The 13,254-nt window shown below is 36.8% G+C and overlaps 1 protein-coding gene across 1 annotated transcript; it reads right to left on the reverse strand.

The window, feature by feature from the left end:
* Positions 1 to 9,968: 9,968 nt before the first annotated feature.
* Positions 9,969 to 12,880, reverse strand: LOC103520320. Its single transcript, XM_008485409.2, has 3 exons — positions 12,811 to 12,880; positions 12,314 to 12,446; positions 9,969 to 10,191 (listed from the first exon to the last, which is right to left on the reverse strand). Exons 1-3 carry the CDS (start codon positions 12,878 to 12,880, stop codon positions 10,038 to 10,040), a joined length of 357 nt encoding a protein of 118 aa, XP_008483631.1. The 3' UTR covers positions 9,969 to 10,037.
* Between the last annotated feature and the right edge of the window lie 374 nt (positions 12,881 to 13,254).

A 13,254-nucleotide genomic window follows, 5' to 3' on the forward strand; every position in this document is an offset into this window, starting at 1 on the left:
TCCGTTTGTAGTCAAGACAGTCTTCTTCAAATAAGGTGATATGTGATATAAGGGCTCCAACTCTACCGAAAATAAGGTGTGAATGGGGCGGTTTTGTCGAAAATATGCAAATCTTATATTATAAGAACGAGATCCATTCACTCATTCACATTTCACATTTCATAGTTCACACACTGATGACCTTTCTTAGATACCTTGTAGAACAGAGATTTATAGCGGCGTGTGCCAGGTTGTCCTGATTCGCGACTGGAAAGCAGAAGAAGAATAGATCAAGAGAAGATGAAGAATTTGAGAGAAAAGGTTACAAAAAGGACCAGAAGAATCTATGGAGTTGTAGTTAGTAAAAAGTAAGGAAAAGAAGAAGAAGAAGAAGAGGTCAAAGAGAAAGAAGAAGAGCAAGAAAAAGGAGAAGACGAAGGAAGAAGGAGAAAAAAAAAGAAGATCAAGAAGGAGAGGGAGAAGAAGGAAAGAAGAAGAAGGCTAAGGAGAAGAAGAGCTAGAAGAAGAAGAAGAGCAAGAAGAGAAGTAGAAGAAGAAGAAGAAGAAGAAGAGCAAGAAGAGAAGTAGAAGAAGAAGAAGAGCAAGAAGAGAAGTAGAAGAAGAAAGAAGAACAACAAGGTTCTACAAAGGAATCTCGTAAGATTTCTTTCAAGGGACATCAATGGTTTTCAAATTGCAGCAAGATGATCAATCGGTATTCCGGAAAACATCTGCTCCCCATCTTAGAAGATGTTTATCGATGGAATTTATTGTGTCTATTGCAGCAAGATGATCAATCGGTATTCCGGAAAACATCTGCTCCCCATTTTAGAAGATGTTTATCGATGGAATTTATTGTGTCTTGATGACACAAATGGTCTCTGAGTTCATTAAAATTGGAGCACGAACGTTAGTAAAAAGCAAGGAAAAGAAGAAGAAAAGGTCAAAGAGAAAGAAGAAGAGGGAGAAGAAGAAGAGCAAGAAAAAGGAGAAGTCGAAGGAAGAAGGAGAAAAAAAAGAAGATCAAGAAGAAGAGGGAGAAGAAGAAGAGCAAGAAGAGGAGTAGAAGAAGAAGAAAGAAGAACAACAAGGTTCTACAAAGGAATCTCGTAAGATTTCTTTCAAGGGACATCAATGGTTTCCAAATTGCAGCAAGATGATCAATCGGTATTCCGGAAAACATCTGCTCCCCATCTTAGAAGATGTTTATCGATGGAATTTATTGTGTCTTGATGACACAAATGGTCTCTGAGTTCATTAAAATTGGAGCACGAACGTCCCCTTTTGTAAAAAGGGACTTTTTTCAGTCGTAGCAGTATAAATGAGGTCCCTTTTGAGTGCCTTTAACATTAGGCGTTATTACCCCGAGGAAGAGAACATGGGGTCATTTGCGGAGTATTGTCCTGGGGAGATATTATATGACTTGCTCACACCTTGGTGATTAAGCGGCGTTTACACTTTGGGCTTTCTAAACAGTTACGCCACAAAATCCGCTGACACAGCTCTAATCCCTGTCCCTGTCACAAAACAAAGCACATCACAAACTGACGAATTATGTACACAGCAGAAGCCGAAATCTTGTAGAAAACTAAACCTGTGTTAAGTCAGCCTAGTTAGCTTGGTTGGTAGCGCGTCTGCCTTGTAAGCGCCAGGCCGCGTGTTCGATTCCCGCTAGGGCCGGATTTTACTCTGAAAAAGCAGAAGAAGAATAGATCAAGAGAAGAGTTTGAGAGAAAAGGTTACAAAAAGGATCAGAAGAACCTATATAGTTGTAGGTAGTTTGTAAAAAAGTAATGGAAAGAAGAAGAGGAAGAAGAAGACAAAGTAGAAGAACAAGATAAAGTAAAAGATGATGATGATGAAGAAGAATCGGAAAGAAAAAGTTCAAGAAAAAGGTTACAAAAAGGACCAGAAGAATCTATGGAGTTGTAGTTAGTAAAAAGTAAGGAAAAGAAGAAGAAAAGGTCAAAGAGAAAGAAGAAGAGCAAGAAAAAGGAGAAGTCGAAAGAAGAAGGAGAAAAAAAGAAGATCAAGAAGAAGAGGGAGAAGAAGAAGAAGGCTAAGGAGAAGAAGAGCAAGAAGAGGAGTAGAAGAAGAAAGAAGAACAACAAGGTTCTACAAAGGAATCTCGTAAGATTTCTTTCAAGGGACATCAATGGTTTCCAAATTGCAGCAACACGCCGGTATTGGTTTTAAGGAATTGTTTAATTGAATGGGTAAAAGGCAGAGCGGACGAAGTCCAATAGGTAACCCATCTATGACTTGATATGGCTGGTAAAGTAGTAACATCTCTGTTTTGTTCTGTAGCGCTACTATTCTGTAGTATAGTATAGGCAAGCTTTTTTTGTCTCTTTTGGTTCTCTACTTTGTCATCACCTTTCGGCTATAGCTAAAGCCACCACAACAACAAGTTAGTATGTATAGGTAAGCACATTCATATATCTGTACATTAATCGCCGGAAGTACATTTAACACGTCTTGTTTGTTATTCTCTACTTTGTCATCACTTTTCGGCTATAGCTAAAGCCGACACAACAACAAGTTAGTATGTATAGGTAAGCACATTCATATATCTGTACATTAATCGCCGGAAGTACATTTAACACGTCTTGTTTGTTATACTAGGCTGTTACTATACAGCCTACTTTAAGTACTACTGTATTAACACATATTATAATAGTTATGTATAGGTATACCTATGTACTAAACATATTACTGGGTAAATAGGCATATCCCTAACTATGTACATAATTATGTACTGTCTTGTGGTACATTTAATATTTAATGTCTGTGTACTTCATTATGTACTGTACTGTCTTTAGGTGTACGTATATTCAATTACCTACCGGTATGGTGAAGAGTTCGTTACATTGTCTGTGACATAACGTGTATCCGTGTATACTTTAGGTGTCAACTGCCTGCTCGTTAGTTATGTATTTTGTACCTATGTCATTAGACTCATTAAATATAGTCCCAGCATGTAGGTAAATAGGCATATCCCTAACTATGTACATAATTATGTACTGTCTGGTGGTACGTTTAATATTTAATGTCTGTGTACTTCATTATGTACTATACTGTACTGTCTTTAGGTGTACGTATATTCAATTACCTACCGGTATGGTGAAGAGGTCGTTACATTGTCTGTGACATAACGTGTATATCTGTGTATACTTTAGGTGTCAACTGCCTGCTCGTTAGTTATGTATTTTGTACCTATGTCATTAGACTCATTAAATATAGTCCCAGCATGTATGTATACTTTGCATAATAGGTCAGTTGCGCTTACTTGGGTGATGTTTTAAAGTCATAGAGCAGGAAAAATGAGGACCAACGGAATTTTTCTTTTTTTTTCTACGACTTCTAGATCCCGAGATAAATCGATAAAATACCGTTAAATCGTGAACTTTGACGTCACGGCATACGCTCCCGTATGCGATGGCGTCACATCAAATGTCCCGAGAAAAGCTCCCTCGCAGGCAACGCATTAATGTGTTTGTGCGCATATACGTTTCTGCGCATTTCTTTCTGCTCCTCCGCTAGCGCGCTTGCATAGTGGCGCTACCTAACGGACGAAAAAAACAACTGCGTAAAGTCTGACGTCACAGATATTTGAACTCCTTCATTAGAACGGAAAATAAAAAATTAAATTTTCGACCTTTTACAGTTATTTTTTCGTAGTTTTGACCTCAGATTTGGATTTTTTCCAACTTTTTACATAGGAATCGACCATTTTTACCCATTTGCAACTGCTCCATTGTTACCCATTTGCAACTGCTCCATTGTAAATGTAGTAAGTACTATACCTACCAATAATGAAGGAATTCTGAATAGGTAGATAGGTACGGGTACGCATTTCATTACCAACTTACCACCACCTCTCCTACCTACCCGATCGTTTCGAATGACCCGATAGCCAAGCATAGAGATTTCGGAGTCGGATATTGAGGAATCGAGCCAGCTTTCAGTCACACAGATAATGTCACAGCCACTACCCAGGAAGATATTTTCTAGTTCGTAGAACTTATTAGGCGGACGCATGGAATGTGCATTAAGATGCGCTATAGAACATTTACCGGGGAATGCTCCTAAATGTTCTGTTAATATGGCACTGGTTGATGGTGGAGACACACTGTGTACGTCGGCTGGCTCGGGAGACAGAAGGGAAGAGGATAGAGAGCAGTCAGCAAAGGGGAAGTCAAAGTCAGATAAAGGCATTATGGGGATTTAGTGAAAGGAGAAAGGAGGGGAGAGGACGGAAGGATGTAGGGAATGGGGACGGATTAGGACGTGTCTGGATAAGAAGAAGAGCAAACAAGCGCGGGTATGATACATATCCACAAACATTCCGACACACGACAAACTGACACATGCTAAGCACTCGCACACACTCATACCTCGTACACAAAAACACTCCCATACACATATCCACACTCATGCACATACCCACACTCACACACATACTCACACTCATACTCATACATCGACCCACACTCATATATGTACACGCACTCATACACCTACGCATACTAATACTTTTACAGTCGCACAACATACACCTCCAGTATACCCACACCACTATTCCATTCAGTACACATTCACAATATACCTGCAACAAATACAATCACCTACAGCTGAGTACCCAGATAGAAAGATTAAGTAAATAGAGAGATTAATAGATTAATAAATAGACGAGGAGGAAAATTATTAAGAAAAAAATTATAATACCGACACAGAGTGCCATATAAAATACATTGGACTCAGGGCCGGGATTACAGAGCCAGACCAACACGGGACCGTGCCCAGCCCAGGAAGCAGCCCCGCACCCGCACTCGCACCCCGCATTCCGACGAGAAAATGATGTCAGTTATCTACATCTACCTATAAGGTCATGCTTGTTTGTTTTATTATTATTATTATTATTATTATTATTATTATTATTATTATTATTATTATTATTATTATTATTATTATACAATTGGATCAAACTTTATTTACAGATACAGATGGTAACAATATAAATACAAAATAAAGTTTGATCAAGGGTGGGGTTAATGCCTAAGGCATTCTCTACCACCCCACCCTTGATGGTACTTTATACTACCTGCTAGACTAGGCAGATACTACAGATTATACCTACTGCCTACCATAATGAGTTAATGAGATGTAGGGCAATAGGCATAATACTACATATATAATTACTTAAATTACCGCCAAGAAGAAGAAGAAGAAGAAGAAGAAGAAGAAGAAGGAAAAAAAAAAACGTTCAAGAGTGATAAGAACATGATGGATGGTGATGGGGTCTAGTTTAGACTGAAATGTCCTCATGTCTTTGATAGTGGATTAGAGGATTAGAGGACAATACGTTAAACATCTCACTTCCTTTGTCTCTCATCTGTAGTGGAGGATCCCTTGAAAACATGCTAGATAATTACTCCATACCATAACGATACCCTAGCGCTTACAAGGCAGATGCGCTACCAACCAAGCTAACTAGATTGGTACGGGTCGATTATTTTCTGAGTAACGCTATGGCCCGGAATACCCACCGAAGCGTGCATGCCTCAAGCTTTGGTTCTGGGATGCTCCAAATTTTCGCAGTCTGGCCTACAGTAAGGGAGGAAAATAAAGCCTGGAGTCGAACTCTCGGTCACTAGTGGTCAAGGCATTCCCTGCCACCCTATAACTAAGATATTGGCTATCTTCAATAACTACTGCAAGCCCCTGGGCACACCTGTGTTATCAGCAGGTAACCTGGCAGGTAGTTCCCGCGTGAGAAAATAATTCCACCAGAGACACAGAAGGGAATTAAACCCGTGAACTCTGCAATGCTGAACTCTCTAGCTTATCAGCTCTAGAAGAGCTTAAGCAAATGAGTAGTACTAGTCAGTAATGAGAAGCGAACGATTAAACTATTAATAAGAACGGACGATACGTGAGAAGGGGTTTAAGAGTGATATCTTTGTTACCTACCTGGTTCGCTCATTTTTCCATGGCAGATTGAATAATGGTAATCCTAAATGAGTATCTAATCTAAATCATGATTTCTTTGTGGTGAAGCTGAAAGCTTCTTCACAATTTTTGTGGATATCACAGCCTTACTAAGAGCCTCCTTTACCATTTATGACAACATATCATATAATTTTTCTTTTTACTCTGGTACTGCCGCCACTGGTCGCTACTCGATTAAAGTAGCTACTGAATTGTCCTCACGAGGCTGAGTGTAGCCCAAACTCCAAGCAGTCGACTACCTTAAGAAAAAAGGTCATGGGACCGAATTGGCGTTCTTCCCTTGTCCCCGCCCCTTTCTCGACTGTTTTTCTACTGCTATACTGGTAAATGATACCATGGTCCAATAGTCCAAGTTTCACGAATAAAAAGGAACAAAACCTATACGATATAATAGTGACGTCCCTTATACAAAAGTCTATTTGAAAAATGTTTTTCCGTCTAGCCTTTGTCTCCTTATTTTACCTACATAACAAGATCATTGAAATTTTTGATAGAGGTAGGGGTCAACTGACTTTTATTCAGTGTGACTTAATTTTCACGTTGGAATTTTAAAATCACATCTCAAGGACCTATTCTTATTTTAATGTGTGTATTTTTACATAATTATTGTTATGTATTATTTTTCTAATGTTTAAAATCAATGTAAATGTACAATATAAAAGACAAAGAAGAAAAGAATGAAAATAATAACGATATTAAAAGAAAAATAAAACAATCAAAATACCTACATACTAGTAAAATAAAAATCAATAGAATTAAAACAGTAGTGTACGTAGATTAGGCAATATAATTGTAAATGATAAGTGTATTAGGGATGTTACGATATATCCCTAATAAAAAGTTCAAAAGGTGAAAATAAAAAGTAGGGACATAAAAATCTCATAAAATATAAATGATTTAGATTCAATATTTCAATGATATGATAAAAGATGCAAAGACAGGGATGTTACGATATATCCCTAATAAAAAGTTCAAAAGGTTAAAATAAAAAGTAGGGACATAAAAATCTCATAAAATATAAATGATTTAGATTCAATATTTCAATGATATGATAAAAGATGCAAAGACACAACAATTAACACAAAAAACAATAAATATAGAGAACTGATGTCGAAAATTTCGAGCGAAATTGTATTGATATGTATAGGTACTTAAATGGCTATTCCAAAATGATATGTATTGGTTTTATATGATACGGTATATGTAAATGCTGCAAAATAAATATAAAATAACATTATTAACAAGAGTAATCTAGGACTTGATCAAGTTCTCATTAGAAGGATGGAAAGAAAATGAGTTTTCGTATTACCTAAAATTAAATTAGGGATTTTGTGATCTTAAAAAAAAAAAAAACCGTACCTAGGTTAACTCTTTTAACTTTCACATTAAAATCTTACCTCTGAGGCAATTGGTGTATTTTTTACTTTCCTTATCCTATAGGAAGGAAATTAATGTAATCGGGTCAAATTTTCGATGGTCAGTTTTTAGTGTCAAAACACGTTTTGAGGTCCCTAGAGCCTAAATCCAAAGTTTCAGCCATTGGTCCGTGTGTCTGTCCTTCTGTCTGTCTGTAAACAAAATATCTCGAGAACGGTAAGAGCTAGAGACTTGAAATTTGGCATGCAGCTGTCAAATGTGACAAGGATGCTACACGATCCCTAACGGAATCGACTAGTAGGTTTAAAAATCCAAAACAATAATGAAAATGATATGTATCGCGATGATAAAGTTTTACTATAGTATATATTACAATAATTTCATCTGATATGTATAAAATACTTAACAAAAATTGATATGATTTGATATGTTTGCTTTTTTCCAAGTAGAATAAAATTTGATAATAATCTAATTATATATTTTATTATTATTTTTTTCTAGCTCAGAGGTAATAAATTCAAAAATGTTAACTACAAATATTTCAAAATTCAGCGAAATATGAAGTGTACTCTTTGGAAAGGTAGCTTAGACATTTATTTACTAAATTACAGATATGGAACACTTAAATAAAGAAATTTAGATATAATATGTTATCTTCGATTTTGAGATAAAATCTCGAAAACTAATGGTTTTCTCCATTGGAGAAATAACTTTTCAATTGTCTCGAACTATTGGACTTTGTCCCACTCGGCTATCAAAATCATAAAATGTAACTTCTATGTTTATGTACAAAATCATATGTTTTTTTAAAACAACTATTTAGAACTTTCAATACTCTGAGTACAAGTTTCAAAAATGGTGACAATAGATGCACTAATGTTCTTTTGAAAGTAACATGTTAGAAAGTAAAAAGAAACACTTAAAATGCCTATAGCTATTTTTAAAATAATCATCATATTTTCAAAAATAATCCAACAAAAAAATATTTAAAAAAGAAACTGTTATTTTAAGTAATAAAAATACTATTTGAATTCAAAATCAGAGGATTTCTCAAAACCGCTCATTCATCCGCGAGAAAAAAGTTTGGATGAATTATACATAGTGTTTTTATTTATTAATCCAATATTTAAATTTTTACCATCACCAGTAGCTAGGACCACACTACATATGTACCGTGGACCGAGCACGGCTGTCCCATGGGGACAATTATTAGGTTTTTTCGAGGTCCAAAATCGTGTCCTCAAACGTCACAAATTCCCCGTTTTTGTGTGGTGCCTAACTTGGGTCTTGAGTTGGCGATGGATCCCCTCAAGAACTGAGTATCGTCAAGAGTCGATTTTTTCTTCTGGAAGTTTAGTTGAGTTATCCACTATTTCACATCTTCTGAATCCCATTTCCCCATTCAAGGAAAATACAAAATCCTAATTATTATGTACCGTGGACCGAGCACGGCTGTCCCATGGGGACAATTATCAGGTTTTTTCCAGGTCCAAAATCGTGTCCTCAAACGTCACAAATTCCCCGTTTTTGTGTGGTGCCTAACTTGGGTCTTGCGTTGGCGATGGATCCCCTCAAGAACTGAGTATCGTCAAGAGTCGAAATTTCTTCTGGAAGTTTAGTTGAGTTATCCACTATTTCAATCTTCTGAATCCCATTTCCCCATTCAAGGAAAATACAAAATCCTAATTTGGAAAAAATGTGTATTTTTTTAAAGCGAGAGAGGAGTTTCTGCAATTTATCTTGGATACGGCTATAATAACAGTAAAAAAAGGCCTTCTTCTCACTTCGCTTTCGGGACGATAAAACGTCAGTAGTTAACAGTTCCCTCTATCAAACCTGGTAGGAGCTGATTCATGTATTGTCAATGAAGGCTGTATTTAAGGGGCCCCCCTCGAGTACAGTACGCCAGACTACGAAAATTTCAAATTCGGAAAGGCAGGCGAGTAATAGGAATATATGAGTAGGTATGTGCATCTTGCGCCTTCAAATAAAACTTTCTATGTCGATACAAAGAGTAGTACATTATCGTATTGTAGGGCGTGTTGCATACTCTACTTAAAGCAGGCATTTCAGCTCTGAAGAAAATTTAGTTTCTTTCCCCCGTAGCCCGTATTGGAATTTTGCCTATTTGATCCAGGCTCGGCGTTTTTGGCCTTATTAACGTATTAACCCTTTTTCCCGATTTATCGGAAAGCATTGAAATACAAGAAGGATTAATTTAATGTATATTTTGTAATAATTATTATTTAACATGTATTTTATATTCAAAATATTTAAACAATAAGATTATAATGTATCTATTTCAGATAAAAAATAATTATATAAACAAAAAATTAAATGCTGTTTATTAGAAAACGTCTTCCATTGCTGGGTTTATTGGTTTATTTATCTATCTCTTCTCAGGATATTACTGACTATCTATTCTTACTTCTCAATTCAAATTAATCAATTATTTATTATTAAAATCTAAAATCCGTTTGAATGTTTCAAAAGTCGGTTTTTTGGAGTGTCACTCTTAACGATATGTTATTCATTATCACAACAAATTGGAAGTTTTACTCGCTTACGACCATTCTTGATAGATAGATAGATAGAAAAATACCTCAATTAAATTTCCATGAACCCGATGTCATACGGAGGAACCCGATGTCTCCCGAAGCCCGAATGGATTAGAACACAATGCAGACCAGATCGGCCGCGGCCACCAGAAGGGCAATGAATGAGCCGGATAGCGAGGCCGAAGGAGCGGAGTTTGGAGAGCGGCGGCCTCCTTTTTCTCCTTCGCAGACCAACTGCTTGGGTAGATCACTCAGTTTGATTTCCCTGGAAGAGGAATTATTGTTGATTAGATTCATATTGGACATCCAAAATCCCTAAGAACTTTAGTCATATAAAATAAGGAAAGTAATCAAGGAATAGGAATTATTGTTGATTAGATTCATATTAGACACTCCAAATCCCTAAGAAGTCTAAGAACCCTAGTCATAAAAATTAAGGTAAGAAATTAAGGAAGAGGAATTATTGTTGACTAGAATGTTATATCATTATATCACTTTTACGGATTAATTCACGTTTTCCTGAAACACATGGTCCATTGATACCTGCAAAATAATAAATTAATCAAGACAATTCATTCACATTCTGTGATGCGTTTTCGAATGTAGAATTTCATCACAACTTTATCGGATTGTATGTATGTAGAACGAACCGAATCTTCACTTTTGTTGACTCAAGACATTGAATTAGGTTGCATTATTGTTGACTAGAATGTTATATCATTAAATCACTTTTACGGATTAATTCACGTTTTCCTGAAACACATGGTCCATTGATACCTGCAAAATAATAAATGAATCAAGACAATTCATTCACATTCTGTGATGCGTTTTCGAATGCAGAATTTCATCACAACTTTATCGGATTGTATGTATGTAGAACGAACCGAATCTTCACTTTTGTTGACTCAAGACATTGAATTAGGTTGCAACATATCATTATTCCATAGACAAATGACGCAATCGCATGCAATACACTGTTTTGAAGAGAGGACTTTTAACTCTTAAAGTCAGGCATTGCATTCGGTTTGGAGCATTTTTTTCTTGGCATTCACAATCATCTTTGGTGCGCGTTCCATATTTACCCTGATTGATGAATCCAAAGTAACGCCTAAATAATTTGACGTGTGTACCGAAGGCGAGGGCAAATTTGGACACAGTGGGGCGCATTAATACCCAAGGAATATTTTCAAATTTTTGATAATGTTCAAAAGCTTTTCAAAACTTCAATAATATTTAATTAATCCCCAAGGAATATTTTCAAATTTTTGATATTGTTCAAAAGCTTTTCAAAACTTAAATAATATTTAGGTGCATTGTCGCAAAATTATATTTGCCCTTTACTCCTTATTCTTATAAGGCAGTACATCTAGAAATTTGAAAAGTATCGGGGTTCGGGGGGCGTGAAAAAATGAGAATATGCCCAAAGGGGGCGCCATGCAAAAAAGTTTGAGAACCACTGGTTTAGAATATCATTCTACAGGAGTGAATGAATGAAAAATAAAACTAGGATTCTTTTTCTTTTTCCCCCCTAAGAGGTTTGCCTCTTGGGCTTAAGAGGAAGAGGCTGTAACCGCAAAGGTCTTATGGTCCCGAAAGCGAAGAGGGAAGGAAGAAAGACAGGCGTTCCGAGAACTGTTGAGGATAGAATACGCCAGAAATTAGCTTGGAGGTGTAATATGATGGTAACTATAGTTTTCATATCAATTCTTCTCCTTTACTTTCTCCCTCCCTCTCTATCATATCTTTCTATCTTCATTTGACTATTTGCTCTCGCTCTCTTCATCTCGCTCGCTCTCTCTCTCTTTCGCTTTCTCTCTCATTCATCCCTCTCACTCACTCTTTCTCTCTCCAAGGTGTTGGTGGAGCATTAGATGTTCCAGTGCATTACACAATTACCTAATTAACGAAATGAACACATAAAACAGCACAGACGTATATACTATTGCTATACAATACACAGAGGAAGAAAAGCTAACGAAGTAATTTGGATAGGAAGGAAACAGGACAGTGATTCCCAAACCATATGCCGCGGGCACCAGGATTCCCAGGGGTGCTACGAGCTTTTATACTTTGTACCTTTTTTCTGTACAAATAGCTATTTTATACAGAAAGTTACCGTCCCGTTACCTGAACTGTTTAACGTTATTTGAAGAAAACTCGCTAATTTTGATTGCAAAAACTCTCTAATAGGAGTGTACTGTGTACTCCTGTAGAAAAATACGTTATTTTCTCAATGCATTGATTTTATTTTATTATCTACCTATTATTATTTTTTAACCTGAACCAATAAGAAAAGATAGAGTAAACACGGGTCAACAAGTGTTTTGAATCGGATAGGGGAAACGCGCTAAATTTAAATACGGGTCGTCTTGTGTTCCGAATCTTACCTCTGATGAACATTACTGGATCCAAGGGTACAGACGGTTCTCTTTCTGGACATCTGCTCATCTTCCTTCTCTCCCAGGGAGGTAGACCATTCCTTGTACCACATCAGATCACATGTGCACACTAGCGGGTTATCTGAAGTCAACAAAATTGGCTTTATTAGGTTATTACTCGGAAAAAGGGATAGCTTTGGAAAGTACATAGAGACCTATGAAATTAGTTCAAAATTAATAATCCCACGTTGTGAGGTACCAACATATGCGGTAGAAATCACGAAGAAAATAATCACAAGGAGGTAGGGGCGGCTTGTTAATAAATGACAACACTGTACATATTTGGAGATATTGCAATACTGGTTTATCATTGAACTACTCAATGAGTCAATACATGTAAATGTAACTCAGTCTTCAACTCTCTACACAGAGGAATAAGAGAGTTGAGATCTGACTCCTTAAGTGAGCAGGCACTCACTCGTTACTCATCTCTACTGTTCTCTTACCCACTAAATCCAAATCTCTCAGCGTGCCAGGACCACAATAGTGGGACAGCAAAAAGCAGAAAAGAACCATCCATAAGGGAATTGCCTTATGGATGGTTCTTTTCTGGTCAATGCTGTCCAGTTGTATTTTCTTATCAGAAACGGAACCGACTCCGATGGCGCGCCATCTTGAATTTCCTATGGTCTAGTACAGGCGCTATCACGCTTTCTGCTAAAAGAGCGAAAACGAGCTTCAGAAGAGGGAAATCTGGAGGTTGGTGGTTCAAGTTCAAGTCAAGTCATTAAATTTAGCGTAGTGTAGGAATACTATCGTAGGAACGATAGTAAATTTGTGGCAAGTATTTAAATATGCTTAGCAGAATTGAAATGCCTCCTTTTTTCCTTAATCAAGAAATAAAGGCATGGGCTTAAAACTGAGACAAATGGAGAGAGATTGCAAACCCC

The sequence above is a fragment of the Diaphorina citri genome, unplaced genomic scaffold (assembly GCF_000475195.1).
Source record: "Diaphorina citri unplaced genomic scaffold, Diaci psyllid genome assembly version 1.1 scaffold3467, whole genome shotgun sequence".
Taxonomy (NCBI): Eukaryota; Metazoa; Arthropoda; class Insecta; order Hemiptera; family Psyllidae; genus Diaphorina; species Diaphorina citri.

Coding starts and splice junctions, on each gene's coding strand:
- LOC103520320 (XM_008485409.2), bottom strand. CDS start 12,880: ATGGTTCTTTTCTGCTTTTTGCTGTCCCACTATTGTGGTCCTGGCACG. Junction 12,447..12,810: donor GAGAGATTTGGATTTAGTGG/GTAAGAGAACAG, acceptor TGTTGACTTCAG/ATAACCCGCTAGTGTGCACA. Junction 10,192..12,313: donor TCCAGTAATGTTCATCAGAG/GTAAGATTCGGA, acceptor TTCCTCTTCCAG/GGAAATCAAACTGAGTGATC.